General features: G+C 40.4%; 1 protein-coding gene across 1 annotated transcript; it reads left to right on the top strand.

The window, feature by feature from the left end:
- Positions 1 to 1613: 1613 nt before the first annotated feature.
- Positions 1614 to 23852, top strand: atxn7l2a (ataxin 7-like 2a). Its single transcript, XM_017423690.3, has 10 exons — positions 1614 to 1876; positions 3739 to 3807; positions 5143 to 5479; positions 6754 to 7004; positions 8196 to 8278; positions 11962 to 12173; positions 14407 to 14581; positions 16347 to 16468; positions 20027 to 20972; positions 23516 to 23852. Exons 1-10 carry the CDS (start codon positions 1747 to 1749, stop codon positions 23531 to 23533), a joined length of 2343 nt encoding a protein of 780 aa, XP_017279179.1. The 5' UTR covers positions 1614 to 1746; the 3' UTR covers positions 23534 to 23852.
- Positions 23853 to 27489: the final 3637 nt, after the last annotated feature.

Raw genomic sequence — 27489 nt, 5'->3', positions numbered from 1 at the left:
ACCGGGAAAGTTGAGGAATGCTCAAAAACCACCTGTTTGGAGCATTCTATAGGGAACAGGTGAGTGTCATGATTGGGTATGAAGGGAGCATCCCCAAAATGGCTCAGTCATTCACAAGCAAGGATGGATTCACCACTTTGTGAACAACTGTGTGAGCAAGTAGTCCAGCACTTTAAGAACGTTTCTCAACATACAATTGCAAGGAATTTAGGGATTTCATCTTCTACAGTCCATAATATCATCAAAAGATTTAAAGAATCTGGACAAATCTCTGCAAGTAAGCAACAAGACTGAAAACCAACATTGAATACTCGTGACCTTTGACCCCTCAGGCGGTAATGCATTAAAAACCGACATCATTCTGTAACAGATATTACCACATGGACTCAGAAACACTTCAGAAAACTATCGTCAGTAAACACACTTCATCTCTACATCTACAAGTGCAAGTTTAAACTCTACCATGTAAAGAGAAAGCCATATATCAACAACACCCAGAAACGCTGCCGGCTTCTCTGCGCCGGAGCTCATCTGAGATGGTGAAAAAAGAAAAAGCAAAGTGGAAAAGTGTCCTGTGGTCTGAGGAGTCCACACTTCAAACTGTTTTGGGAAACCATGGTCATTGTGTCCTCCGGAACAAAAAGGAAAAGGACTGTCTGGATTGTTATCAGCACAAACTTTAAAAGCCAGCATCTCTGATGGTATGGGGGTGTGTTAGTTCCTATGGCATGGGTAACATGCACATCTGAGAAGGCACCATTAATGCTGAAAGGCACATACAGGTTTTAGAGCAACATTTGCTGCCATCCAAGAGACATCTTTTTCAGGGACGTTCCTGCTTATTTCAGCAAGACGATACCAAGTCACAGTCTGAATATGTTACAACAGTATGGCTTCATAGTAAAAGAGTGCGGGTACTAGACTGGCCTGCCTGCAGTCCAGACCTGACTCCCATTGAAAATATGTGACGCATTATGAAGCTCAAAATACAACAATGGAGTCCTCAGACTGTTGAGCTGCTGAAGTTGTACATCAAGCAAGAATGGGAAATAATTCCACCTACAAAGCTTCAATAATTAGTGACCTCAGTTCCCAAACGCTTACAGAGTGTTATTAAAAGGAAAGGTGATGTAACACAGTGGTAGATATGACTCTGTCCCAGCTTTTTTGAAACATGTTGCAGGCATCAAATTCAAAATGAGTGAATATACGTAAAAAAAAAAACCCCAATGAGCTTTATCGGTTTGAACATTAAATATCTTATCTTTGTAGTGTATTCAGTTGAATAAAGGTTGAAAAGGATTTGCAAATCATTGTATTCCGTTTTTATTTATGTTTTACACAATGTCCCAACTTCATTGGAATTGGGGTTGTAAAAAGCAAAACACTAACTGAAAGCTAAAAGTAGCAAAAGACAATAATACAGCAACAGATTTCAAACAAAATGTTTATTTATTGGGGGAACATATCTGTAAATACGAGTTAGAAAAACTGGACAGAACGTTTTGATATATGAATGCCTAAAAAGGACAAAGTATGCAAAGGTAGTTGAATTGTAAAAAAAAAAACGCACAGAGAAGTAAAGAAAAACAGGAAAACTATGGAGTAAATGCTGCATCACGCAATAAATTAAGATTCTGTTCTTAGGTCTACGCTTGGGGGGACAAACATTTCTGAACGCGCACGCAGGAAGTTCCTGTCCTGTCGAGAACGCGAAATATGACGTAAGCTGCTTGCCGCGCAGTGATGATGGCGCTGCGTGGACGCGCAGTTAAAGTAATGGCTGCTCTGGATCGGCGGATACCTAGCCTCGGTGATTTCGTGGGTCAAAGCTGGACTGCCTGGGCCGACTGGGCCGGGGTGATTTCGGCGGATGGTAAGAAAGCTTCCTGACACAAACACTAGCTGTTATGAAGCCATTTACCCAAACCACCGCGGTTATTTTTCGTGGAAACGGAGGGCAGAACTAACCATGTTACCCAAACAAAGACCCTGCCGGGTCCTAGTGCTGGATGGGTAACATGTTGCTCTCTCGCAGGTCCCGCCGCAAACGCTGTGTTTAAGAAAAATATTTCACAGATATTAAGACATGACCGCTATAACGACCGAGTCAGTGCCATAGCCATGTAAGCGGCTGCCGGGGCTTCAGGGTGCCGGGTAGTTTTAGTAAAACCTGCCGGGCAGAGGTGGCATCAGAGCGGAAGGAAGCTAGTGAGGATGGCTTGGCAAGCAACTTCTTACCGGGGGAAGCTATGCAGGCACGGCACGGCAGGCAGCCGCTGAGACGGCTGGTTAGCGTTAGCATGCTAATGCTAAAGGAAGGAGGATCAGAGCAGACACCGGTGACGGAGGAGGAGTCTGATGCTGTTGCCACCATGTAAATGCTGGCCCAGCCTTTCATATTAGCAAACGTTCATTTATGATCTTCTCATTCATATGTTGATGTTTCCAGCGTCCCCGTCCCCGTTTTATTGATTTAAAGATCTCTGGTTCTGATAGAAACCCCATGTGTGACTGTTTCCTAAAAAGTCCACTTGCCTTCCTGCTTAAGGCAAGTCCTTCCTGAACTCACTCACATCCCTTTATCCCTACTAAAGTCCTGTTCACAGTGCAGCCTACAGATCGTAGTTTGAAACATCTGATTAGAACCACTTCATAGTTAGCAATCCAGGAGCCAACTTGTACAAGCCAGCCCAAAGCCTGGGGATCTGCTGAAATCCAAATGTGAAGGGAAGAACGTACAGGTGTGGATAGTATCCTTCCATGATAATCAAAAAACACAACTATTGGGACTGGCCCTAACACCAAAAAGGCCCAGTTTTGTCTCATCACTCCCAGAAACCTTGGGGCTTGTTTTGGTGAATTCTTGTCTGGCTTTTTTGTGTTTTTCTGTCAGTAGTGAGGCCTCCTGGGTCTTCTTCCATGGTGCACATTATGATTTGAAATGTGATGGATGGTGTGATCAGAAAGTGACGTACTTTGACCTTGGAGTTCAGCTTGAATGGTTTTAGATGAATTCCTCTGCTCTTTTTCTACCATCTGCACTGGCCATCTAATCAACCTGGGGTCACATTTCCTCTTACACCCATGTCCTGGAGGCTGGCTACAGTCCTATGAACCTTTGACTTTTTAATAATAATAGTAGCACAGCTACCAATATTATTAAGCATGAAGCTGCTTGGAGATGGTTTCAGAGGATCCACATATCCCTTAAGTGGATATTTATAATTGTTAGTCTGAGCTCCTCAGACGGCTCTCACCTTTGCTTTCTCTGCTCCATGTTCACGGTGGTGCAAACAGCAATACTAAACTACCCAGAGGATGTTTGTTCCCTTTTAAACAGGCTGAATAGCTGATGGAAAGCTTGAAAGCTCCTGTGGTACTATTTAAGGTCAAACTCTTAGTTTGAAACATGACTATCATGAAAAGAATAAGGGCACCAACGGTTTGTTTTAAAGGAACATACAAACCTGTTCATACTATTTACCATATCTATGTAAAATAAAGAACAATTTTTTCCACATTTTTATTTTTTTCTTTATAACATTATGAAGACAGGCAGATTTACATTAGACAACTGCTTTTACCTGAATCACTTCACAAGAAATGAAATGTTGTTTCATTGAGCTGTAAGGGAAATAAACACATATATCTATATATATTTATATTTGGAATTGTTTAGTACTAGTTTTAGAAAACTGTAGGCCTCACAAACACATTTGTTATGTGACATTTCAGGGCCTGATGTGGATGACTGCAGCAAGAATGGCAAAAGGGCTGCAGAGGCTATGTCACTTTGTAAAGAGGGTAAGTTGCTTGCTTCTACAACACACAAGTCCTGTGTATGGATGAGATATGTAACGTTAATTTTATCATTAACCAGTTAAAGCAGCTGTCTGCAAATGGTGGTTCTTCAGACCCTCAGCAGTGGCTTTGTGTACCTTTGACTGAAACTAACAAAAACCTCTGTAATATTTATATCTAAATAGACAACAGGAAATGGTCCCTCTAGCACACACGTATCAAACTCCGTTCCTCGGGTGCCGATCTCCTGCATGTCTTAGATGTCTTCTTGCTTTAGACACCTGGTTTAAATGACTGACTTGTGGACGTGATTTGGTGGGGAGGTAATTAAACCATTTGAATCAGGTGTGTTGAAGCAGAATAACCTACACTTCCAGGACAGAGGCCCTCGAGGCCTGAAGTGTGACACCCTTGCTCTAGCAGGTTTCCAATCCAAATATTTGCAGAGTCCAATATTTTTGCAGTAAAACGACACTAAGTATGTAGGCCTGTAGGAAAATTTTGAGAGACATTTTTTCAGTAATTACAAATGCATTGTGCACCCAGCTTCCCATTATTTCAGACTGTGCTAAATAAGATTGATGTTTCATTAAAATGTGTTCAGGGATCAGTTTTTATTGTCAGGCTAATGGTTTGTTAGCTCATGTCCTACGTTGGTTTTGCAACTTTCTGACTCAAGTCGTTCTCCAGATCCACCAGAAAATTCTCATTTTTCAGTAAACTTCTGGCAAATTGCTGAAAAAGTAGGAAGTAGTTTTCTGCATCTGTTGGAGATTATAGGTTTGAAGGAATCGAAACACGACGTTCTAACAAACAAGTTATTCTTATGACAAAGAGAATAATAGAAATGCAGACCTGCCTCTAGTGCCTTCAACATTTTAATAACTAACAACCTGATGAAGAAAACTTCATAAATTAAACTTAATGTTTCTTTTTTGTCTTAATTTTAAGGCTCAAGTATTTTATTTAGTGGGAGAGGTGGTAAAAATGGCTTTTTCAATCGTAACAATTGCAGACACCCAAATGAAAGCTTTCCAGCATTTATACATTTAGAAATGCCTGTGAAAGTTGTGGAGATAGTCATGGTGGTGTGTGAGATTCTTCATGATGTAAGGCATATCAAAGCAAATACAGTTTCATATGAAGGCTCACATTCCCTTAGACTGCCATGTTCAGAAGAGGCTGTCCGGCACAACTTATCAAGTCTCTGTGCAGGTCAGAACACACTGCGGGGACCTGTGCACACGCTCATGTGCAAGATATAACAGCCCCGTAAATGTGGGGTTCCAGCTCTCTTCCACACTGAATTATCATCTGTTCCTTCTCTCTAAATGATAGATATGTCCATCTTTGGCCTCTACCCTGCACACGATGACTTCTACTTGGTGGTGTGCAGCCATTGTGGTCAAGTAGTGAAGCCACAGGCGTTTGAAAAGCACTGCGAACGGAGACACGGCCCCCTGGCCAAACTGTACGGTCGACTGCGCTCCCCCACACCTGCACTTCAGCCTCAGAGGCCCCATCATGGCCACTCTCCTTCTCACGGAAGCAACGCTGCTCCTGCTTCATCATGGGAAATTCGAGGACAAGGAGTTGGGCAGCAACGTGCAGCCCCACCTTCACCCTCCACCCCACCTCAGTACAGACACACCAAGAGCTCCAAGGACGGAGTACGGTAAGAACAGAGGATTGATCCAGAGTTAAGATTCTGTTTGTACCATATGCATTACAGGTGTGTTTTATTGCCATGATACAGTGGGTTGCAAAACTATTTACCCCTTTTAACATTCCCTCTGTTTTGTTGCCTTACAACCTGGAATTTAAAATACATTTTTGGGGTTGTCTTTTAATTTACAAACTGCTGCAGCTCCTTCAGGTTGGATGGTGCTGCTTGTGTCCAACAAGCTTTAAATCAAACTAGAGATTCTCTGTTGAATTCAGGTCAGGGCTTTGACTGGACCATTCCAGGACATTTAGCTGGTTTTCTTCAAACCAGTGAAGTGTTGCTTCAGCAGTGAGTTTAGGGTCATTGTCCTGCTGGAAGGTGGACCTCTGTCCCAGTCTCAAATCTGTGGACGACTCTAACAAGTTTTCTTCTTCATCCGTCTTTCCTTTAACTTTAAATAGTTCCCCAGTCCCTGCTAATGAGAAACATCCCCACAACATGATGCTGCTACCGTCATGCTTTACTGTTGGGGAGGTGTTCTCAGTGTGATGAGAGAAATTAGGTTTGAATCAAACAGTGTGCCAACCATCATAGCTTCTTCCACATGCTTGAGGAAGAAATTTCTGTTTCTTTGATTTGTTTTTTTAATCATTGTTTTTTTTCCCCTTCAACTTTTCCATGAAGTCCAGCTTTGTGCAGCTTCTAGCGGTCCTACAGACAGATCCTCCCATCTTTGCAGAATAGCTGCCTGGGGTCCATCAGGGTCATCTTTGACCTCCTGGATGTTTCCCTGAATAATGCCCTCCTTACCCGGTCTGTGTTTTGAAGGGAGACTCTTCCTTGGGGGGTTTGCTGTGGTGGCACCATGTTTTTATTGTCGTTAAAATTTAGAATTATTTAAAACAAGTTTGTTCTCATTTAACTGCATTATTATAGTAATAGTAATATTACTATAATAATACCATTATTATTGATACTAGAATAATATTCTGCGTAGGTCTATTACTTGTAATGAAACTGGAATCCTTTTAATTTCCAGATTGTAAAGCAACACATCAGAAAGAATACTGGGGGCCGAATACTTTTACATTCCACTGTAATTTCTTATTTTAATTCAGAAACTGAAGTACTAAATGGTCACAAAAATGCTTGCAGCAGTGTAACGAACCAGCAAGAGGTTTATTTGAATTCCCTTTTCTCCTCACAGTGTTTGTTCAAGTTTGTTACTTAAGTTGTGTCACAGAGGTGATATTCAGATGGTCCTTTTCCCTTGTGTCATCCAGACATTCTCCGCTGGATAAGTCCTCCCACGGCAGCCACACAGAGTTAGCGGTGTTCAAGCAGCCGTTGCTTCTGGAGCCTCCTATCATGTCTCCACCTCCATCACTTCGAGATCCGCCGTGGCCACACGGAGCCCCCCCTGCAGGCAGGCCTTCACCCGGTGACAGGCAGTCCACACCGAAGAAGGAGTCAGCTCAGCCCTCTGTAGTGACGGCCCACCGGATTCCCAGATCGTACAACAAAGTGGCCTCAAGTGAGTGCACGCCGAGTGATCGGCTTATACAGGAAAAACATTGGCAGCCTGTTTCCTTATTTACACGTTCTGTTGTTTTTTAGATTTATTCAGACACACTTTAAAAGGAATTTGAAATCAAGCAAGACTGCATCACATCATAAGCGTAGATGCACCAATTAACTTTCTGGTTTTGATTTTGGGATAGTTTTGATTCATTTCTAATTTATTAGAAAATCTGACATTATGTTCATATTAAAATGTTTACAGTAAAAACTGACATATTTTCTCTAGAAATGCACAGAGTTACAGAGGTTTTCTCTCAGCCTCACTGGATCTTTTACTTTATCCTGCACAAGTGTTTGTGCAGATATAACCTAACAAAAAATAATAACTGCACATTTCTTTCATAAGTAAAATTACAGGTTTGTGATATTTTGATAGTCTTTTTAATTTTCTTGTAGACCCCTTATCACTGGATCATAATCCTTTTTACAAGACGTCAATTTAAAATACTTTACAACAGAATCCAACATAATAATTAAAAAAAACTTTAATTTATTAATATATCAGGCTGTTAAATTATTGTAACACAGAAGATAAACTACAGCTTAATTATTACAGATTAACTATTAATTTTTTAAATAATAGTTATGTTCTTATTTATAGCCTCTTTAAAAGACGATTAACAAACAACAGTCAAGTGTAACAATATAATAGCCATTAATTTTTATAACTGGATAAAATGAAACTGTTGCACCACAGAGGTTTTCCTCTCAGATTAACATGTGGAGTTAACCAAAGCAGCTGTTTTACAATCAGTCTTATTACAAGCTGGTAAACTCAGACTATCCAACTAGTTAACACAAATAAAACAAGCAGTTTGTTTATGATTAACAATGAAACCCGTGGCAGTGCAGTTGCACCACAGAGCTCCTGTTCCTCAGTTTGACTCTTGCTGGTGAAGAGTCTTGATTTAGCAGTAATGGTACATTTCTTTTTTTTTTTTTAAAGATTTTTCAATGAAGGTTCTTTACAAAATTGTGAAGTTTTGGACAGTTAAGATTTCCTGTGAATAAAAGCTTTCAAGGGGTCATAAACTGGAGATTTTAAATGCATTTTTTCTCTAAAAGCCTGTTTGTGTTGAGAATGTTTATAGCTCTGATGGAAATAAGAAGCTGTGGATGTTTTGACTGTGTGCTGTGTCCTCAGAGAGGGAGTGTGACTTGGACAAACACTGCGGTGTTCTTGACCCTGACAGGAAGAAAGTCTGCACTCGTCTCCTGACATGCAATGTAAGCACACACACACACACACACACACACACACACGCACACAGAGCTCAACCACTTTATTGCTCTGCTTTTTTTGTGCTTCTGATTCTCTGGAGTTTGCAGCTTTTGAAAACTCTTGTTTGTTTCTGTGACGTCGTGTGGATGACGTGCACATCACGATGTGAGAAGAGTGTCTCTAAGTGTATTACAGATTACTACTAAGGACTAGTGATGCCAGGTGTTGCTAAAAATTTAGCTGTGGGTGAGAACCCACTTTCAGTTACAGTCCTTTTAAAATTTATATGTAATGTGAAATAAGTGATTGCATAAACATTCACTCCCGTTTAAAGTGACTGTCCTAATTCAGCTGTTGCCTGGGTTCTTCATCAGTCTAAGCTTTATGGGAGAGTGGCAAAGAAAAAACACTGTCGAAGAAAACACGTGGAAGACTCCATGGTCAATTGCCTCTCAGCAGCCAGTCTGGAAGGTTTGTAAAGATAGAGGTTTAAAATGCTACAACATATAGATAAATCCTGGAGGACAATCTGATGCTGTCTGCAACAGAACTGTGTCTCTCCGACCTCACCTGCTGAGGCTTGGACCTCCTTCAGAGAGCTCACAGGGGTCTTGGTGGTCTCTCTCTCTGTTCTCCTTCTTCAGTCTCTCAGTTTGTGAGGATGGCCTGCTCTTGGTAGATTTTACATATCCCATATTCCTTCCATTTCTTGATGATGGATTTAACAGAACTCCTGGGATGTGTAGAGCCTTGGAAATCCATTTGTATCCATTTCCTGACTTGTACTTTTTAATAATTTTTTCTCTGAGTTGAATTAGGACAGTCAAAACCTAGACATTTCTCACACTCACACATAAAATAATAAAAGTAAAAAGAGGATAAATTATGAGGTTACTGATAATGGATATGATCACATTGTGTTATTGGCACACATTACCTCTACAATCATACAATGTAAGTACTAAATCCCTTTTTACCGGTTAGTGTGACCATAAAAGTAAACTCAGGAAGTTACCTGTGTAGATACAGGGAGGTAAAATACTTTGGGGCTTGAATGTACTTGATGTGAAATGTTGCATTTTCTGGAGGAATCAGTGGAGCTCCCGTCTTTCTTCCACTTACACTCTTACACATACATGCATCTGCATAAATGATGAAAGGAGAATTTGCTAATTTATCATTATTTCCTAAAAATGTATTCCAGATAATTTTTTTTAATGGAAATTACCATCTTTCAGTCTTTTTAAACACATTAGGTTTGATATCCAAAGATGGGGGCATTGGTCTCATACTGTCACTGATGTCATTGAAGAAGTAAAGATTTTTGGCATCTGGATCTATCTGTTTTTAACTCCGTATCATCATATCAGGGCAGAAAAGTGCAATCGTTTCATTACTCAGGTAACAACTTTTAAGAATAAATCATGTCTTTTTATTTGGAATTTATCAAATAGTTGACCTAGATACATGTCAAATCCACAAGTGACTTATCTGAGACTCCTAACAATTGTTATTTTTATGCCTTTTTTTTCTCTTGATAAAGTGCATTTTTAGGGCCACCTCTGTGTTTGGAGTCATGAATTTACAATCTATTCAGAATTCTCTTTTGTCTCGTGCACAAAGTTAGTAAATGGTGAATGGGTGTTTTAGTTGATGCTTAGACACTAAAGGCAGTATTGGTGAAAGGCATTCATGAGGGAGTCTCATGTTTTAGGTGTTGTGTGGGATTCTCAGCTTTCTCTTGTGAGTCGTAGAGGTGCACAGTTTACAAGCTGTGCACACAAAAATAGGCCATGATTTTCAGAAACTGGCTGCTGAAAATGCGATCACTTGGTCACAAACACTCAGAATTCACAACTGGCAGCACGATGGATTAGTGGTTAGCACTGTTGCCTCACAGCAAGAAGGTCCTGGGTTCAAGCCCTCTTTCTGTGTGCAGTTTACATGTTCCCCTCGTGTTTGTGAGGGTTTTCTCTGGGCACACTTGTTTTCTCTAAAAACATGCATTTAAGGCTGCCTTGAAACAGAGATCGGCAATCTCAGTGAGACATGCCTGGTTAAATAAAGGTTAAATTAAAAAATGTATTCAGTAAATCTGCAAAGGTAAATTTACAGGGTTTTTAGTCTCCCAACAGTTTCACAAGCAAAGCTTATCTGGTTCAGTTATTTCACTTTTTAAAATGACCCCTCATATGATGTTATGATTGAGCCACTTGGATCAGTGTTTTGTTAATAAACTGCAGCTTCCTGTTTGATTTTTAGTTCTCTCTATTGTTGTACAACATTTAGGTGCCAAGGAAGTTGCCATAAGGTGGAAGTTCATGATTTGGCTGCCAGATATTCCAGTTTTTAAACCAAGTAGTTTAATCCTGTTAGAATCTTTTTAACGTTTTCAGAGTTCTTTGCTGATGTCTGCAACCAGACACTGGTATCAACTATTGAATAAAACTAGCATCATATTTTGAACAGAAGGTACTTTTTCAGATGAATGAAAATGTGTTTCCAGCTTTTTGCCTGAGATCATCACTGGCTGATACTGCTGTACCACAGCCAGAAAAATGGCTTCCAACACAGGATTGTTTTTCATGTGGTGGCTGGTTTGTGTAAAATAGGAAGTAAGAGTGAGAGGCCAGGGAGCAGCAGGATGGCCCGATAAACAGGAAGTGAAAGGAAAGACAACAGCAGGAATCTCAAACCTGTCCTGTAGGTGTACAAACCAACACCTGGCACCACCTGCTGCTAAGACTGAAACTTTATCTCCCTGTTTAACTTTGATGGAATTAAACATGTTTTTAGTCATTTAATGGAAAGAACATTTAATGTATTTGTAGTTCAATTACCTAACAGATGCAACATAGAGAAATAAAGCCACATATATAATGATTAGTGACTTCACAAAGCTCAGTGTCAGAGCAAAGACTGAAGATTTGAATCAGTGCGCTAACAGCCATCAGCTTCACTGTGAACGTAACATCAGCTCTGTGTTTATTTAGGTCAATAAAAACAACATGCTGCTCATACCGTTTCTCTCTGGTTGACACAGCACATCATAGCATTCAGTGAACACAGTGGGTCTGAAAACAACCAGAATAAAGAGAAACTCAGATATACGATGTCCTGTAATCTACTCTGATGAATAATATATTCATCGAGATAATATTTATATCGAGAAGGATTTTGATAAATAAAGAATGACTGATTAATCAGCTGACAGGTTAGCATACTTTTATAAACTTATTTATTTACCCTGAGACATGACTCTGCCTCTTGTGTGGAGTCACTTCAGTCAGTAGGTCTTCCATCACATCAGTTCAGGATGGATTGTAAAAAGTGGCCTAGTTTGCCTCCAAAAGTGGAATGAGGGAACACCTATATTTAACGCTATTAAATGGTAAATGGCTTGCACTTATATAGCGCTTTATCTAGTCCAAGGACCCCAAAGTGCTTTACACTACAATCATTCACCCATTCATCCACACATTCACACACTGATGCAAACCAAGTGCTAAGAACCATTTGGGATGACAGGTTTGAATAATCTTAGTCTCGCTGTGGAACAGTTACAGTGATTTACATGTTTTACACCAAAAGGAGGACTCCATAGTTTGAGCTTTTTGTTGAGAGTCTTGGGTTTAAATGGTTAAAAAACAATGCAGTGCTGACCGATCTCCTTTATGCTCATTGTTAGATCCATTCCATCCACCAGCGCAGGAAGGTGGTGGGCCGAAGCAAGAACTTTGACCAACTAGTGGCAGAACTCAAAATGAAGGTTCGAGAGAAAGGGGCTCAAGCCCTGGAGGGAGGCTCCTCTACTGGAGGGTCCCCCAGCCCTGAGGCCCCCAGGGAGCAGGCTGGTGGTCTGCACTGCAGGAGACTTCTGACCAGCCTTCCTGCTTTCAGGTGGGAGGAATCACTACAACCAACGATTCTTAAACTAGATTCTTCAGCTTCATCTTGTTTTCACTTTGCTCATATTATCAAGTTTTAAACAATATCACTAGGCACGGGCTGGCATGAGGTGGATTGTATGATAACTTTGAGCAAAAATACCAGTTTCATATTAATTAAACAGAACTTAAACAAAAAAAAAAAAGAATGTATCAAATGATATTATTGCCCTAATTTATAAACTGATATGAAACTACTGTTTCTGCTCTTACTTTATTGATTTTTCATATTGCTTTAACAATTACTAGATTATATTATAGTTGTGATAATAATTCACTGTTGTTTAATTTTAGTTATTCAATTTTTGTTCATAGATACATATGAGTGAGAGAACACAAATTAATGTGTTGACAGTCACATCTTTTTTAAATGAGTGCCAGATGTTTATTTTTACTTATTTATAACACTGATTTTAATTCTATTTGTCATCAGCTATTTAAATTTTGAAAATCAAGGTTGAAATCTTCATTTATTCACAAGTTTTTATATTAAATTTTAAATTATGCCCCCTTTCCACCGGCTCTAAAGGTCCCGACTCCACTCTACTCCGCTTGCTTTGCGCGTGTTTCCACCGGCATTTTTTCAAGGCCAGCCCTGCCTTTTTGGTCCCTGCTTCGGAGAAGGGCCAGCCGGGCCGGCCTTGCTTTTGTGGGTGGTGCAATCTTAGCTCCTGTTCACTCATTGGTCGTGGGTGTGACCAGATGCAAGCATAAAGAGCGAAGGTAGGAATATAAACAACAGCGTTAGCTTACCCTGCAGCATTTCTGCCGTCTGTCCCCCAGCTGAAGGCCTGTAAAGCCTGAAATCCCCACAAGTTTAAAAAACAGCAACAACACAGGGACAACGTTGTCCATAGCACTTCCGTTGTTTCCACAAATGGCGCCAAGTTTGGGTGGTTTATTGCAGTCCTGTGCAATATTGATATTGCGCTTTACTGTATTGCAATGACTATAAATTTTTGATGTATTGTGTGGGAATTTTCAGGCACCTCAAGATTAAATTCAGTTACTATTTAGAGGCCTGCAATATGATTATAAAACAATTATAGATGCATCTCAATGCGTTTATAATCACACTTCAAAGAAAATCCTGAGCAGAGAGTCTCTCAGACCTAACAGAAACATGTGTCGCTCTACGCTGCAATATAAAAGAAGATTAATCAAACAAGATTATGGAAACTTAAATAAACAAAAGGAGACAAAATGCTGAGTACACTCAGTTGTATAAGACTGTGGAAATGGACGTCCCTGCATCACATTTCCTCAGTGTTTCCACCACTTTGTCATATTGCAGTGTGGGGATGGTATGATCATGTTTTGCTGTGGCTCCATAATGGTGTGAAACGGCGCACAAGCCCTGGTTTTTAACCCTGAATGTGTGTGTAAATCCACCGTAATGAATGGTGCAATTAATTTTGTAAGTTGCTTCACCTTTTCTGAGTTGGGTGGAAACTTTTGACGTTGCTCACTCTATTAGCAACGACAGCTAGTAGCTACCACTAGCTTTTTTCTTTTTCTATTTCCTCTCTTGGGTAGAAACAGGTACACAGCTTCATGAAAGCTGAATTACCTCCAAACTGTGGCTTTGCAGAGGGGGTGGTTTCTATGTCTCATCAGTCATCTCCCTCTGTTGTGTGCAGACCATTTTGCATTTCAGAACTCCAAATTGTAAATCTTTTAACTTTGAAAGTCTATTCAGATTTGTTCATGTCTATATCGTGATGCATCCGAAATATATTGTAACTCCCTCCCCTACACCTAACCAAGCAAAATTCTTTTCAGTTTTCTAAATGTTTCCTTTCAGGAGAGTAGTTTATTAGTATCCTTACCTGAACATGTCTGTAACTGCCTCAGAAAAAGCTTCTGGTATCAAACATTGTTTCTCCAAATGTGGGCAGACCACCACAGTATGTTGGCCACGCTGTAGACACAAATTTAATGTAGTATTATTTAATTTAAGCTAACTAGTTTTAAGGCAGGTTAAACTTGATGAATTTTTACATGTTGCCCTCTGCATCATGTAAAGACTGACATGTTCTAGAGGTGTTCAGTCCGTCCATGGAGACATGATGTGTTTTCAGAAAGGAAACGAAGGAAAGAGGTGTTTCTGTTATAAAAGATCAAACTTGGCCGTGCTCTGGGTGTTCACATATCATTTTAAACAAAAAGCTGACTTTATTTTGCAGTCGTTCTGTGCCAGAGTGCAACCCAGAAGACGAGAAGCAATGGCAGGATGAAGCTAATGTCCGAGCCCCCTCCCCTCTGGTCCATGGAAACATCTCCAGTGATGACAGCGAGGCAGAAGGACCTGAAGAACTCTCCGAGTTTTCAACTTCTACTACACATCCCAGACCGATAGCAGTAAGCCTTGTTTTCATTTGGATTTAATAACATAAGAGAGAGAAATTTGGTCCAAAACTATTCCTGGTTAGATTTTTTTCTTTTTACTTTTTGTATTGTTTAAAGATAAACATTTTCTAACAAATGCTTAAGGCCATTCACAAATATCTTCTGGGTTTGATTATTATTAGAACGTTCCTATACCAGTTTGGAAAAGTCTGGATTTTCAAGATCTGGATATGTAGGTAAAAAAGAAACATTGTCACCATGATGTTTACTTTTGGTTCCTATAGCAATGAGACTGCCAACTTCCAGATGATTCTTTGCTTCAACATGGCTAACTATTTAGCTGACAAGTTAAATAAATTTAAATAAAGCAAAAAACAAAAAAAGTTTCCCATCCTGAGCAGCATGTTGGCAACAATAGGGGGGAAAAAACTCCATTTTAACAGGAAGAAACCTCCAGCAGAACCAGGCTCAGGACGAGAGGCCATCTTCACAGACCTGCAGCGGTTTGAGAGGACAGGAAAGAGACAGAAAGAATTACAGTAGAGCAAGTAAAGACAGCTGCAGAGTGAGGAAATGTGGTCAATTTGTCCTCCAGCAGTCTGAGCCTATATCAGCATTACTAAGGTCGTATTCAGACCTGACACATTTGGTCCGCTTTAATCGAAGCAGAGTTCGTTTCCAGCGTTGGTCCGGACTTTTTGTGCAGGTGTGAATACAGTCATGTGAACTCCGGTGCAGATCAAACAACCGGACCGAGACCCGCTTCTTGAGGTGGTCTCGGTCCGCTTCCACACGAACTCTGGTGCGGTTCGCTTCTGGTGTGAATACAGACCGGACTTGAACCGAACTAACTACGTAAAGCATGCGCCTTTTTGGACTTCATGGGCCACCGTTGGTAAGCATCATGAGACAAATAGCATTATTGCTGCTAATGCTAACACCACCTCTGCATGTACGCTAAAAACAATGAGCCGTGGACAGACCTGGAACAACGAAGAGACACTGTGCCTCCTCGACATTTGGACAGATGAACACGCAACTAATCTGCTCGAGAAGACGCACAAGAATGCGGTCGTAGATGCCATACGATCTTTATACCTCTGACTTTTTCCAATGGTTTATCTGTCTTTCACCTCCATGTAAAAAGAGGGGAAAATGTGATATAAGCATGTTTCTTATTTCAAAACGGTACTGTAATTGTACCAACAGAACGAATCCAGCACGCAGGACCTCCATCTTTATTTCCAACCGCTGTCCCCGTCTTTCTGTCCAATGGGAGCAATGACCGTCACCCACGTGGCTTTGTTTATAAATTATAGTCCGCTTACAAAAAAGCACAATATGAATGCAAATCGCACCAAACAAAAAAAATAAAGTCCACTTTTGGTCCGGACCAAACAAGCGGACCAAAGGACTTTCCTGGTGTGAATACAGCCTAAGGGACAGTTCAGGAAACCGAAGTCAACCCTAACTATACGTCAGCATTTGACACATCAGGCCACTGGATGGCATCACTTTGTTGTTTGTTGATCCACAGTGCCACCAATTAAGCGCTTGCTCGACAGACCATAATATTTGGGCATTTAAGAGCTTCAAACTAATGCTGCATTCTTAACACTTTTTTTAGCAAACACTGCAGAAGTTTCATTTACAGCCGTTCAAAGTGGAGATGTGAATAATTTAAAATGATGTTTGATGACACAAACTATGAGTCAGATGGTGTTTTAGTGTGAAATCCAATGTGCCAGCTGTTTCACATATGGTCCTCTCTCTGTAGGTGTGTTCCTTTGGTAGCCATTTGTTGGGTCATGGTATCTACACGTTTGACAGGAGGCTTCACAACCTGAGGTCAGCTCTGAGCAGCATGCTGGAGCAGCACATCAGTGCACATCTATGGAAGTAAGAATTCTTATTTGGTGCTGATCTTTAAACTGCTTCAAATTTTTTTATGTTTTGTTTTAAGTGGGTTGCTTCTCATAAATTATATAACCAGGTTCCTCTCAGAGTGACACTAGATGTCATCAAACGTTTTTGGTAGCATACTTATTCCAAGACCGGGCCGTGGTGGTTCGGTGGTCAGTGCAGTGGTCTCGTAATCCTGGGGCTGCAGGTTTTAGCCCAGGTTACATCAGGAAGGGCATCTGGCATAAAACAATCACCACATTTTTCATGCAAGTTAGCTCGCTGTGACGACCCCTGCAAAAGGAAAAACAACCTAATCTAAGACTAATAAACAAGAGATAAACTATATTTTTATTTATTTCTACAGATAATCCCATTGAGACATGAGGTAGCGTTACCTTTAAACACAGTAGTTTGCTGTAGTTTTGTCCCGTTCCTCCTGACAGAACTGGTGGGACTCAGCCATGTTTGTAGTTCTCCTTGCTAACATGCCTTTTCAGCTCTGCCCACAAAATTTCTATGACATTAAAATCAGAACTTTGTGATGGTCACTCCAAAACACTAACTTTGTTATCCTTAAGCCTCTTTGGAACTAATTTGTCAGTTTTTTTGGGGTCATTATCCATTTAAGACCATTTGTGTCCAAACTTTAACTTCCTGGCCGATGTCTTCAGATATTGGTTCAGTATTTCTACAAAATGTTCTTTCCTCATGATTCCAACTATTTTGTGATGTACACCAGTCCCCCCTACAGCAAAACACCCCCACAGCATGATACCTCCACCCGCATACTTCACATTTGGATGGTGCAAGCTTCTCCCCTTTTCCTCCAAATGTCACAATGATCATTATGACCAAGCAGCTCAATTTTAGTTTTATCAGACCTCACTGCTCACTAATGAGCACTTTTGCTCTGTTTGAGAAGTTAACATTAAAAGCAAGATCCTCTGATTTTTAAAAATGTTTTAAATACATTTTCAAAGTAATTGTAACACATTAATGGCACTTATTAGTAGCAGTAATGTGTGGTGAGGCAGATTCACACAGACCAACAGTTAGGATGCATATCCTGCCAAATATATGCCATCATAAATATATTATTAATGACAGAAAATTCTGAATGCCATCATTTTAACAGATTGCTCACAGTGATCTACAAAGGTCTACTATGAGTTCTGGTTTTCATTTCAGCACACAGCTTAAAGCAGTTTTGCTTTAAAGAAAGAGAGGCTGCTGGAGAGCATCTGTCTGCCCTGCACTCACCCATCTGTGCAGAATTCTTTTCAAAGCTCTGTTACTAAATATAAAACTTAATGTGAACTAATCAATAAACATTTACCTCAAGGTATGTGAGACAGAAACAGGTTACGGCATGCCTCACCGTGGTTTTATATTAGACCAACAAGAATAAATATGTGTAAAAAACAGAAGGATGTGAAGAAAACAATGACATGATTCAAGTGTCTACAAACAGAGTGAGAAATCCAACAGAATCTGAGTTTATCACACAATCCTAATACAAAAGAAATATTAATATTTGCTTTACCCTCCTTTTGTGTACATACTTTTTTACTTTTAGTGCTATCAGCAAATACTTAAATGTAAGTACTTGTACTCTGTTTGAAAAATTGGTATCGGTGCATTCCTAATTGTTTGAACAGATAAATATGGCACCTTCAGAGATCTGGAAATTGTACCCAAGGATGAACTAGAGTTGTGGAGGTCGACAGTTCTCTTCCTGATATTTTGGCTGATTTCTTTTGATTTAGTTCCATGATGTCACACAACAGGTGTGCATCCAACTAACTCATATATTGTCGACTAACCTGTTAAAAGCTTCCAAAGACATGACCTCATCATCTGGGCTTTCCCAAATTGAGTAATCTGATGTAATCTTGTGACTTTATTATCTTAAAGTGAGAAAAAAATTATTTCTGTCATCATTTGGACATTTCAGTTTCAGTTCAATTCAGTTTATTTACAAAGCGCCAAGTCATGACAGAAGTCATCTAAGGGCACCGTACAAAAACATGCACATATCTTATAAAAGCCAATTATTTGGTTCCACCAGAGAGGAGCCTGAGAACTGAAAGCTCTGCCTCCTGTTCTACTTTTAGGAACTCTAGGAACCACAAGTAAACCTGCAGTCTGAGAGTGAAGAGCTCTGTTCGGAAAATATGGAACAATGAGATCTTTAGTTTTTTGGAAACCCAGATAATAAAAAATTACAACAGTCCAGCCTAGATGTGATAAATACATGGACCAGTTTTTCTGCCTCATTTTGAGACAAGATGTTTCTAATTTTAGTGATATTATGTAAGTGGAGGAAAGCAGACCTGGTAACATTTTTAATGTGGGGGTTAAAAGACATCCTGATCAAAAATAACACCAAGATTCTTTATTTTAGAACTGGAGGCCAAATTAATGCCATCCAGAGGAAGTGAAAGGCTGTAAGGTTTGTTCCTAAGATGATCAGGTCCAAAGACCACAACCTCTGTCTGTCTGAGTTTAAAAGCAGAAAATTAAGATTCATCCAGGTTTTTATGTCTTTAAGAGATGCTTGTAATCTAAGTAACTGATTGGATTCATCGGGTTTCATGAATAATTACAATTGAGTATTACCAGCATAACAATAAAAATACTGTCTAATAATTTTACCTAATGAAAGCATTTATATAAAGCTATATGTATTTAGCAAATGTTAATGTTAGCTGACTTTAAACAGGAAAAATTAAGTTTGATTTAATATCAGACTGTGAGGAAAAAATATTTGTATTTTTCTACAATGGATGTAAACATCTGGTTTCAGCTGTAAGTTTAAAATCATTTAATGGAACTATACTGAGCAGGAGTATGCCTAACATCTGCTGCTGGGGACAAAATGCAGGAAGGGGCAGGAGGCTGCACATGTCTATGACCTGACCTGCGAAGGAGACAGTGCCACCTATCAGCAAAATATCACTAGGCTGCGACTGTTTGCAACTAGTTGGTGAGAAAAAACTAAAAATAAATTCATGTAAAATCCTGTTGAACATAGTGCTACACATTGTATGAGATCTTTGGTTGAAATGATAGTATCAACTGTTAGTCTGCCCTGTTTTTGTTAGCAAAATATCTCATAAACCACTGGACACTTTTAGATACACTCAGAAAGCAATAATTGGGTGGACTTTAGGAATCAGCCCAATGCAAGATGGCTGCCACAGCTAATCATCCTTATCAAAACCAAAAACGACTATAACTCTGTCAGTTTTACAGATGTTGAGCTAAGGTTTAATGTGGGAGTAGCTGAGAGTCATCCTCAAAACATACTCTGAGCTTATGCAAGATCATGCATCGTGTTATTTCGACCAAAATGGCGACAGCTCCATCATTTCTCAACATAAGATGATCTTAGCTTAAAGCTCTGGCATGAAAGTTGGGGGTGATATGCATTCCTTCAAGGAATGCTAGGCCTTTCTTGTAATGTAACATACAGAACAGTAGTTTGTGTAATTTATTAAATACAGTTGAGTTAGGTTTGTAATTTATGGATTTTTCTTTTTCTCCATTCAGGAAAATACCTCAAGCCACCGACTTTCAGTGTCCAGCTGCAGCAAAGCCCATTACACCCACGTTTCCTGTCTCCTTAGGCACCACATCCTCCTCTTCGTTACATTCTAAAGTTCGTACAGGAAGTCATATCAGCTCCTCTCTTAAAAACGCATCGTCCTCCAGTTACGGTGCAGGGAGACCACCCGCAGCCATACAGTGCGATAACTCAGGGGGCGGTGCTCATTTCGTGCCTCTGGGAAAGCCTGCTGGGCCTCAACAAGCAGGTGCAGGCAGACCCAAGAACCCGGTGGGGCGCCCGAGCAAGCAGATGCTGAAGCTGCGGGAGGAGGCTGCCGCCGCTGCCCACCGTAAACGGAAAGCCCTATCCCAGGAAGGAGAGCACTCGGGCCCTGAGAGGAACTGCATCATTCTCCAAGACCGTGGTCGAGCATCTTCCATTGCCTCCTCCTCATCATCCTCATCCTCATCATCGTCATCTTCTTCTTTTTCCAAAGTCCCCACTTCATCTATTCTTGCACACGGACAGACTAACGGCACCCTCTGCCCAAGCAGTAAACCCCGTGCCCAGCCTTCCCATTTAGACTCCCACTCCTCTGCTGCCAAAGCAGTCTGGACTTACAAACGGACACACCCCCCTCTGGTCCATTCCTCACCCCCAGACCCTTCCTCTGCCACCAACTCCCACAGCCGGTCCGGTGTGGGGGACTCAGGACTGCATGGACACGGCAGTGGGAGGGGGTTTGAGCACCAGGGACTGGTGAAAAAGCGCAAGGGGGGTAGCATAGAGGCGCACTCCCCTTCATCCAAACCCTCAGCGCAGCGCCTGCCTTCCTCCTCCTCCAGCTCCAACACATCCCCCTCTCCACGCTCCAACTTCTATCCCTGGAAGGACAGTAAAGGTGGAGGGCTCGCTGGGGGCGTAGAGAAGAAGCTGGGCACACAGAAGGTAGGTTAGAAAGAAGCACAACCAGGCACACAGGGAGTCAAAAACAATTTAAGTTCATTTTTGGACTTCAGGCTGAGGAGGATTATCATTATGATAATATTTTGCCGGTGTCTCTGTGTGTGTGTCTGTTAGTCAAATATCTCATGAACCACTGAACAGCTTTAATGGAACTTTCAGAAAGTAATCATTGGATAAACATTTCCAACCAGATTAACTTGTCAAGTGGACCTGATTCCAGATGGCTGCCACAGTAACTTTAGCAGCTGCAAAAATGGTTAGAAATATTTAGTTTATAGTCATTTAGTTAAATGGTTATAAGCTAAATGGCAAACGGTGACTCATAGATCCTCATTCCCACATTGAGACACTGAGGTAAAACAACAACAAGCTGTCCTCTCAGATAATCCAGCAGCAGAATGACTCCAGAACAACAATTAAAGTCTGTCAATGTCATTTCAAAACAGAAAGCCAGAGTTACTAAAACAAATTAAGACTTAGCATTCCTTTAAGGAATGCATATCGCCCACAACCTTTCATGCCAGAGTGTTAAACTTATGATGAGAGCTGCAGTTCAAACCTTGTAAATGACACGCAGTGTTCTCAGATGAATCTCAGCTACTACCACACCAAATTTCAGGTCAATAGTTGTAAAAAGGGCCGTTTTTGTCTTGGCTAAGGTCACTTAGCTGTGACGGCCATCTTGAACTAAGTCGACTCCAACAGTTGATGAGTTGTAGATGTGCATCTACGTCTGCATGAACATGGAAAAAATACTAATCATGAATCTTGTAAACAGATTAAAAACGTAGCATTTATAGCTCTTAAAGAACATTGAGATGCGTGGATCATGATTTAGATCAGAGCTGCAGCTAACAGAAAACACAATCCATCCATCCATCTATTTTCTTTACGCACCTCTGGGTCGTGGGGAGCTGTTGCCTATTTACAAAACTAGATAGTTTTGTAAATCTTTTTTTTTTGTTTTTTGTCGACTGTACTGTTTTTGTGATTGTTTGGAGCAAATATAAAGATTGAAACTACACATTGAGTTAATTTCACAGCCGTGAGGTCATCCAATGCTTTCTCTCTGAGGTTTTCATTAAAATCTATCCACTCGTGCATAAGATAGTTTGCTAACACCGCAGACAAATGAACGCACACAGACAGGCGGGAACATTATCGCCCTTTCATTACATGGTGATAATGCTGCAAAATGTAGTTTTTTGCAGCTGCTCAGTTGTTAACAGGTGAGAATGTGAGCACATTACACCAGAATTGGCTTTGCTCCACTGACTTCCTGTTTGTTACAGGACAAATTGTAAGAATTTACTGATAGCTTTTTAAAGAGAGGTTTTTTTACTGAGTTATTTAAAGGATTTGTTCCATCACCATATTCAGTAATCAGATGTTCTTAGACATCTCACAAACTAATCTTTGATCAGACATTTTGCGGTGCCTGGTTCTCTCTGTGGAACCATTTCCTGATTTGTAAAAGTCTATTTAGACCTTATGCCCCATTTACACGGGCTCTAACGGTCCCAGCTCCACTCTACTCAGCTTGCTTTGCGCGCGTTCGCATTTTTTTGAGGCCGGCCCTGCTTCTTTGGTCCCTGCTTCGGAGTCGAGCCAGCCGGGCCGGCCCTGCTTTGTGGGCGGCACAGGCTTAGCTCCTGTTCACTCATTGGTCGAGGGTGTGACCAGATGCAAGCATAAAGAGCGAAGGTAGTAATATAAACAACAGCGTTAGCTTACCCTGCAACGTTTCTGCCGTCTGTCCCCCAGCTGAAGGCCTGTAAAGCCTGAAATCTCCGGCAGATAACAGCTGTCCTACTCCGCGCAACAATCGCAGCATCCAGAGCATTTCTTCCACTGCGCCTCTCTTCCTGAAGTCTCAGGAGAATCCCCATAAGTTTAAACAACAGCAACATCACAGGGCCAACGTTGTCCATAGTTGTTTACACAACTTACGCTAAGTTTCGGTAGCGCACCCCCCGCGCCGTGGCCCCGCCCCCCTACAACACGAGGAGGCTTTCCTCTGCTACCGACCAAACTGGCCGGTGTGAACGCGATGCATTCTTTATTGAGCCGAGCTGAGGAGAGCGGAGTAGAGCCGGACTTCTGAATTAGAGCCCGTGTAAAAGAGGCATTAGATTCTGCTGAAAGCAGAGCTGTTTTGTTGGCATGAAAATCATATTCAAGTCTAAAAGGTAATTTTATTTAAATTGAATCCTTTCACTTGTTTTTCTTTTACTGAAATTGTGTTTCCAAGAATTTTTTGTCATGCTTTATTTATTGTGCAGCACTTTGGTCTAATTTGTGTGGTTTTCAGTATGATTTATAATTAGTTGACGTTGATAATTCCACAGACTTGATGTGTCTTAAAATTTCTTTTTAAGCTGTTTGACTGGAGACAACTTCTTGTGTCTTCAGTAAAGTTGTTTATTTATGTACTGCCAGTTGATAAAGCTTATCTCAGGGTGTTGTACAGGGTCTGGTTTATTTAAATCGACTAATCTGAAACCTTTTTCTCTTTTGTCCCACAGCCAAAACTGCACCATTAAGTGTGCTTGCCTTACAAGCCACTACGAGGGAGCCAGCTCTGCTCAGTCCCTGACTGAGTCTACAGGATTTAAGTGTGTGTGTGTGTGTGTAGGGGTGTATGCATCATGTTTGTCTACCTGTTGTTTATGAACCTCTGATGTGTGTATGTATGAATTTATCAGTGTGTGTGGATCTGGATGAATGTCTGATGGGGAGTGATAGGATTGTATGAGATTCAGAGAATGGATTTTAAAAATACCTCAAAACCATCTGGTTGCTGCTAAATTGAATATGTTTGTTTATTAAAAGAAAAAACTGGAGTAAACTTTTTCCTACTTGGTTTGTGTGCCATCTTTGTCTAAAGACCGTTTCTCACTAGAGCACCAGAGCATTATGTTGCAGTTTCTGTGTTCAGGTCTGTGCATTCAAACTTTTTGGTTTTAATCATGCTCTTACCATTTCCACTCATTTGCATATCTACACTATGCAGCCAATTCAAAACAGTTTCCTGGTCACAGTCAAAGATTTAGTCAGTTCTTACAAATTTTGTGGCTTCAGTTCTGTTTTGATCATTTAGACAAAGTAGTCAGATGCATAGTTTACTTTGCATAGAGCTTTATTAGCTTAAAACATTCATCTTTGAAGGCCTAACATTCCTTGTAGGAATGCATATCATCTGTAGTTTTACGTTGAGAAATGGAGTTTAGCTGTTTTGAGCCAACCTTAAAAATATGCTCATTCTCATGTGATTTAGCATTATTTTGCATGATCTGTGAATACTTGGAGTATGTGTTGTGAATGACTGTTGGCTACTGTCACACCAGATTCTAGCTCAATATCTGAAAAAAAAAAAAAAAAAAAAAGTTGAGATATAGGTGATTTTTGTTAGCTAAGATCACTTACCTGTAGCTGCCATCTTTCATCAGGTTGACTCCAAAAGTTATCAGTTGTAGATAATTACGTTCTGAAAATTACGTTGAAATTCATTTAGTGATTCATCAGATATTTTGCTAACAGCCAGATTAACTAACACATACACATAGGCAAAATCATTATCGCCCCTTTGGCATCAGGCGGAAACAAAAAACAGTTTTCAGTGTCTTTGTGCTCTGGCACAAAATGATCTCAGTGTTTTAATAAGCAGTCCTGATTGAATCCCTCCATCAGTCTGATTAGCAGACTGCTTGATATAAAAGAGGAACAGATGTGCTGAAATCATGGTAGTCTTGTGTTGGTGATGGTTACCAACAAAAGAAATGCAAGCAGCCATCATCACTTTGGATCAAAATGGCTTCGCATATGAAGAAGTTTTAGGTGAGCTGTTCAGTTCCAGTGAGGAAGACTTCAGGAAGTCCAGGACGTCTCCTGAGTGGGACCCTAAAGAATCTTTTTGCCAACGTTGGCAGCAGGTCTGTGTGAACTACAATGGCAGGCACTTATGATGGGGGTCCATGTCCCCCTGCTGACACGTCGGGGTAAACGATTCAGTGAGACTACAACTGAAAATTTGCCTGATTTCTAGTCTCCAATTACCAAAAGTTTGGAATCCCACAGAATGACTGATTTGCATGAATTCCCAACTAAATTTGGCCCCAAATTCATTCGAACGTATGCATATTGACAAAAAAAATTCCCATCCAGCTCTAGAATGACAAGAACTGAGAAGGAAAATGGGTTATATCAACAAGTCTGACTGCTATTTTGATAAGAAAAAATTAGAACTTTTTTTGAAACATTTTCAAATTACCTGCTACTCATGAGGAAATTGGGAATCCTTGTGAAGGATTTAAAAACTCAAAAATGCCATTTGCAACTACTCCCTAACAGTCAGAGCACAATAAAATACTATGTTAAAGGAGAACTGAAAAGCTTTTGACAGAAAATCATAAAATATGCTTCTTGTAAAATTTACTAGATTTTAAAAAAAAATACTAAATATGGAAAAAAAAAGGTTTTTTTCAGAATTTTTCATGACAACTGTGGATATGTGATGTTTACTGTGCCGCTAAAGTTTACGAGCATTCAGTCATTCAACAGTGAGTGGATGAGTACGGGTACAACATAGTTCAGTGTGTTGGAATTAATTGTTCAAATCAGTCAGAAAATACCACTGGAGTTTCATTTTTTGACTTCATGAAAGATTAAAAAGTTTGTTAGATTAAGATTCATAGGCTCTGACATGAGAATTACTATCCAAACTTGGGCTTGAACCACTTCAAAGAGAAGTACCGCAGGTTCCGACCCTCGTTAATGCGGCGGACTGGCTTCACACATGGAAGCAAGACCTTTTACCAGGAGCAGTCCAAACTATGTTTAATTTTAAAAGAAGGGCAAATGGAGAGGAGGATTTCCCACTCAGCTGCGACTGTTGGGGATGAGCTGGACACAACTGTGAGAAAATTAGCAATTTTTTTATTACTTGGAATAACTGAATGACAGGTCTGCACAGACCCCCAGCAAAATTTGGACCAAAATTCACCAGGAATTTGCATACAGCTCTGTAACTATGGAAACTAAATATTGTGAATATATAACAAGTTCAAATTTCTTGTGACACAAGAGTGAGACACTGTGACTCACAAAATTGAAAACCTGTTTTAGAACCTTTTGGAAGCATCCAGTGACGTGCGGTGAGGTTCATGGTTGGTGAGGCACTGACTCCTTTAGAGTCAGATTTACAAATATATAAACTCAAAAGGGTAGCTTATTCAATTGGCTGCTGGTTATTTCATATCTCATCAGCATTCTTCACACACACTCTCTCTCTCACACATAAGATACGTATTAAAGGTACGTAAAGATAAGAAAAAAATGTTACAATTACCATTTATGCAGTCCGATGGAGCAAAACACAAATTAACGGCTGGCAGCAGTGCACGTGACTCTCACTCACCTCTGCGTAAAAGGACAGCAGCAACAAGCTCCCGTTGGCTCACGTGCGCCCCCTTCAGTGCGGCAGAGTACTGCCTGCCTCACCCTTCGCCTTTTCACTGCAGTTTTATGTCCCCTCAGCAAAACTAAATATGTCACTAACAAACATTAAACGTAAATGGTTAAAGACATCAGCCAGACTGTGGAAAATCAGGGTATATAAACCATTATATTGGCGACATGCAGCGATACGGCAACAGGCAGGGGCCAATTGCAGTTTGTGATGGATTGCGCAATCAGAGGCTCGGCTCGTTGCTGCCGCACCTCACATTTCACCCTTGTATTTGAACAGGAAATATGCAATTTCAGCGATTTTGACTATAAAATGTTCGAAATTAGCCATACATAAAGATCAGTGGACAAATATTAATATTCATTTTATGTTATCTTTTTTTTTTTTCTTGTCACGATGAAGGGTGAGTCTCTTCCTCCCCTGACCGCACGTCCCTGGAAACATCCTTGCAAATGCTAATAGATGTCACCCAGTGAGGTAGTACGTCACTGGTCTAAGGCTTTGGGGAGTAGTCGGAGACACAAATTTGTAAAGAAAAAACGAAAATCTGAGAAGGATCTGAGATGGTTCTAGGTGCCTGCAACGACTTAGTGACTATTTTGAGAGAGAATTTGTGCTGAAAAATTTCCAAGACATTCAAAGTTTCTGTGAAAGAGGGTGAGGCCCTGTGAAGATGTCTGCTCATCTGACCTTTTGGCTCAGGGTAATATAAATGAGCTTTGGTCCAGAGAAGATGGCAGCATTTCTGGGTGATGTTCACTCCTGTTTTGCATGATGGAGCTTTAAGCAGCATTTGTGGATGGCCCGGTGAACTGTGTTTACAGACAATGATTTATAGAAGTGTTCCTGAACTCACTGCACAGTAGTGAGGTGTGCTGTACACAGCAAATTCAAAAGTGTTAAATGTTTTGGTGTTAGCAGACTTTGTGCAAAAGCAGAGTTAATTTTACACTTATAGAGTTACATTCTGTTTATGTAACTCTGGGATGTATATTATTAGTAGGTAAAATCCAGTGTTAAAACAAAGTGTTT

This window comes from Kryptolebias marmoratus, linkage group LG4 (genome assembly GCF_001649575.2).
Source record: "Kryptolebias marmoratus isolate JLee-2015 linkage group LG4, ASM164957v2, whole genome shotgun sequence".
Lineage (NCBI taxonomy): Eukaryota > Metazoa > Chordata > Actinopteri > Cyprinodontiformes > Rivulidae > Kryptolebias > Kryptolebias marmoratus.
This window is presented reverse-complemented; position numbering and strand designations above follow the sequence as displayed.

Coding starts and splice junctions, on each gene's coding strand:
- atxn7l2a (XM_017423690.3), top strand. CDS start 1,747: ATGATGGCGCTGCGTGGACGCGCAGTTAAAGTAATGGCTGCTCTGGAT. Junction 1,877..3,738: donor CGGGGTGATTTCGGCGGATG/GTAAGAAAGCTT, acceptor GTGACATTTCAG/GGCCTGATGTGGATGACTGC. Junction 16,469..20,026: donor ATCAGTGCACATCTATGGAA/GTAAGAATTCTT, acceptor TTCTCCATTCAG/GAAAATACCTCAAGCCACCG.